We start from the raw sequence: 3,953 nt of genomic DNA, 5'->3' as shown, positions 1-3,953 counted from the left end.
CCAGGGCCCTCCCGCGGAGGCCGGGTGCGAGCATGCCCAGTGGAAGTCGCTAGTTTGGCTTGGGTCTAGGTTTCCAGTAAGTGGCCTGCGGGACTCCGGAGAGATCCCAATGAGCTGAGCGGAGAGTCTTTGTGTGCGGAGGGAGGAGGCGGCGGCGCCCGCTGCCTGGCCTGGAGACCCCGCCCGGGGAGCCCCCCGCAGGAACAATGCTAGCCTGCCTGACCCGGGGGAACTTACTGGACGTCCTGCAGGAGGGCTTCAATGAGGTAACTGTCTGCTCCTCCCACTCCCAGCTCCCCTCCCCCAGCGCCTCCCGCCTAATCTCTGGAAGGGGTTCTCCGCCCCCATCCTCAGGGGGACCCCAGATCACTTGGTCCGCAGAGCCCTAAGGGGCCAGGGTGGTGGGTACCGTGCAGACGAGATTGCTAACCGGGAGAAAGCCGGGAGAAAACCTCGGGCTAAGCTGAGCAATGCCCTTCCTGGGGGCTTACCTGAGCCTAGCAGATAGGACCACAGACTCAGAGGTCATCTCCTTCCAGAAGAGGTGGTCTCCACCCTTCCCCGGGATTGTCCCTGAGAAAATCCCCAGGGAAGCCCCTGCATGTATGGCAGGAAGGCCCATTCTATTTCAGGAGCCAACTGGGTGGGCCAAGTTAGGGGTGGGGTGGAACTGCATTGGTGGAAAGTTTGAGACAGGGCAGGGTGAGTAGGTGGTCCACATGTAGTGCTCTCTTCGTGTTCATACCTCTTTCCATTTTACGGGCAGTAGATTTCTTCACAACCAAGGGCATGGTTGGTAGACAAGACCTAAGAGGAGCGAGGTTGCTTGAGTTCCCGGGCCCTTCCTGGGAGTCAGCATTTGCTCCTTTCTGTGTGAGAGTGGGGAACTGGACCCTAAATCTGACAGGCGGTATGGGCTTGGACTCCCTGGGGGTCTTTTTTCTTTTCACTGTTTTCTCTCAGAATTCCGTTGTGTCTTCCATTCCCTTCTCCTGTGATCCAGGAAATTCTGGTTTAGGACCCTACCCTCCCACCTTGTGATTTGCTCCATGTGTCTTCCATTGCTTCCAAGCCCCACCCCTCTGGGTGGCCTGATTCCAGCATCCAGGAAGACCTTTGCAAGGAGACCTAGGCTGTTGGTTGTGTCTTTCATCTTTTCTTCCTTTTTCTTTTTCTTTCCACCTCTCCCTCTGTTCCGTTGTTAAATATAAGACTTTTTGAAGATCAGTTTTTAGTTAAACAGCGCAGGAATACATTCTCTTAATATGAACATTACAGGCAAGACTGCGTACCTTTGGCCACCCCTCCAGTCCTGGCCTGTGTCCCAGAGGTAACCCTTCTCATGAATGCGTGTGTAAGATTTTCTTTCCCGTTGCATTGTATGCTTTTTCCTCAATTCCTGTTTCTAATTAAGAAGCTCGGCAGCCGACCTGTCTCAGAACCTTCCCAGCCCTGGCCCCTGTGCCCCAGCCTGGTTCCTGACAGGAAAACTGCAGAGATGCGGTTCCCACCTAATCAACAGAGTTGGAATTTTCCTTTGGCTGAGGGGTGTCACAACCTTCACTGAAGGGCGGGGCTTGTATCCTGCCTGCACTGCAGGGCTGGTCATTTTGCATCAGCCCTCCCTGAACACATGTAAGGGGATTGTTGCAGAAGAGCTGTAAATGGGAGATGAAACACCGTGGAGGCAAAGCCACCTCTTTGAGTGCTACCAGTATTCTGCTTCCTCTTCTCTCAACTCGTGGCCTCCCCTGGTCTCAAGCTTCATACCGTCTGACTCACCCGCCAATTGTGGCAGAAGCTTCTTAGGTCCTTCTGTGGCCTCCCCGCTTTTTAACTCAGCTCCTGTGTGTCAGGCCCCACTGTCTTATTAGGCGGAGGAAAATTAGCACAGCCAACCCTAGCCTTTGCCTTCTGCTCCATTGCACTTCCAGACCTTTCAACCAAAGAGCCAAAAGGCTTGGCTGTCTTTTTCATGCTTTAGTTCTTCCATAAATATCCCCTGATCTCCCATTCTAGGTAAGACATAAGGGGAAAAGATAGTGGGAGAATTTTCTGTTTGTAGCATTAACAAAGTCTCTTCATCAAAACAACGCACACAACTTTATAATGAACTCATCTAGAATAATGCAGTAAAGCCCCTTGTCCCTCTCTCATGTTTGCTTTTTCTGCCCATCCTGTATGCTTCCCTCCACCCGCTTCTAGGCTTATGTACAATCCACCCCTTCTATGTGTAGATTGGAACTCTCATAACCAATAGGTTCTTCTGATTTCTCTGAGAAACTGACATCATCTCAGTACTACTAATAGTAATATGTTAAATCCCAATGGCCCCTGGAGTTGAAATCATTCTTTCACATACAAAATAAATTATATTAAATAATTCTTTTCACTTAGAGTATCATATCTAGTGCTTCTGAATACTGCTATGATTTGTTATTTCAGAGTTGATGGAGCCCTGATTGATTTATTCCAGCTTCTGGGGCTGCTTGATAGATCTAGTAATACTCTATCTCTTTGTTAGAGTCATGTGATAAGGATGTAAATAGGGACTTAAAAGCTGGTGTCAGAATACACTTTGATTTCTCTGAGAAGCTCTGAGGCTAAGAATACCACACATGTGTCCAATCATCTCTGGGGAATGATCCAAGCATATCTGAAGCCATTCTTCATCTCCCAGATGCTTTATAGATCTGTGTGGCTAGGGCTGTGACCTCATTCTGTGTGGCAGAGAAAACTGCCTCAGGAAATGAAGCTATGGCTCTAATTGGTTAATTATAAGGGAACCCTGCAGCAGAGAGAAACCCTACCCTCTGAATCAAGGCTTCCCTCTACCCATTGTTGGCCCTGTTCTCAGGCCATTTGCCAGTATGCATGACGATTTTCTTCTACCGCATTCCCTGGCTAAAGCCTTGTCTTGAACACACCTGACAAATTACCCACAGAATCGATCTGTGCTAGTGTTGTCAATGCAGTTCCTTTCATTGACATGGTTGATCTGCATTGTGAGTTACCCACAACTTTCGGCTACCACCACATTCTGTAGCCTACCCTGGCTGCCATCCCTTGTCTCCTGTGCTCTGAGCCCGGCCAGGCTATCTACAGTTCACATTTTCCCCATTCTGCCTGAGCCTCAAAGCTGTTTATTTGTTTTCTCTGCTGCTTGATATTGATGTTGTCCTATGAACGTTGTCTTTGGTTGATGTGCCAACATAAATTTCTACAAGTGTTTTTCTGGGGGCTGACGTTCTTTAAAAAAGACTTTGGTGAATGTGTTGAAAGGTTTTGATAGCCCCAAGACTCTAATATGGTTTGGCCAATAAACATTCATTCATTCAGTCATTTAGTTCATTTATTGGGTGAGGGGATGGATAAAATAATTGAAACACGCCTGGTTCCTGCTTCCAAGGAATTTTTTTTTTTTTTTGATGAAAACAGTTTTATTTTTTTACACTTAAAGGCTGGTGAATAACCATTACTAATCCTATTAAAGAAAACCCAACATCTCAATCAGAAAGGATAACCATATTTACTCATTAAATAGCATTTAAGTTTTCTACAACACAACTTGAAAATACCCAGCATGCATGTTTAATCTAGTACAATGGATTCAAGACCAAGTATACATGTTACAAGCATCAAGGCTGGATTACAAATTATCATAGTCATCATCATCATCTTCTCGTTTTCTTTTCATTGCATTTGATGATTCATTGGCAGTATTTTGTGATGACACCATGTTAGTGGTAATAAGAATGTTTTTGGACCCAATTAATGATGGATTAATCAGAACATTCTGAACTGCGGATGTTGCAGGAATTGATGCTTTTACAGTTGGGGACTGTGAAGTGGGCATCTGTACTGGAAACCTTTGCCCTGTGAGGGACATTGGAGTCCCTACTTTAGTTGACACAGACATGGTCTGTGGGGTTGGTGTGCCAAGAGTGGGAGTA

At 47.1% G+C, this 3,953-nt stretch overlaps 1 protein-coding gene and 1 pseudogene across 1 annotated transcript in view; one reads left to right on the top strand and one right to left on the bottom strand.

Annotated features, from left to right (window-relative positions):
• The first annotated feature begins 206 nt into the window (after nucleotides 1-206).
• Nucleotides 207-3,953, top strand: part of LOC111153741 (DIX domain containing 1) — a 56,172-nt gene continuing 52,425 nt past the window's right edge. Inside the window, exon 1 of the mRNA XM_022512941.1 lies at nucleotides 207-266. Within this exon, the coding sequence (XP_022368649.1) occupies nucleotides 207-266 (60 nt within the window). The remainder of the gene's footprint in view (nucleotides 267-3,953) is intronic.
• The window catches only part of LOC111153742, a 1,061-nt pseudogene continuing 614 nt past the window's right edge, over nucleotides 3,507-3,953 (bottom strand).

The sequence above is a fragment of the Enhydra lutris genome, unplaced genomic scaffold, assembly GCF_002288905.1.
Source record: "Enhydra lutris kenyoni isolate GAN:26980312 unplaced genomic scaffold, ASM228890v2 scaffoldscaffold34, whole genome shotgun sequence".
Taxonomy (NCBI): domain Eukaryota; kingdom Metazoa; phylum Chordata; class Mammalia; order Carnivora; family Mustelidae; genus Enhydra; species Enhydra lutris.
This window is presented reverse-complemented; position numbering and strand designations above follow the sequence as displayed.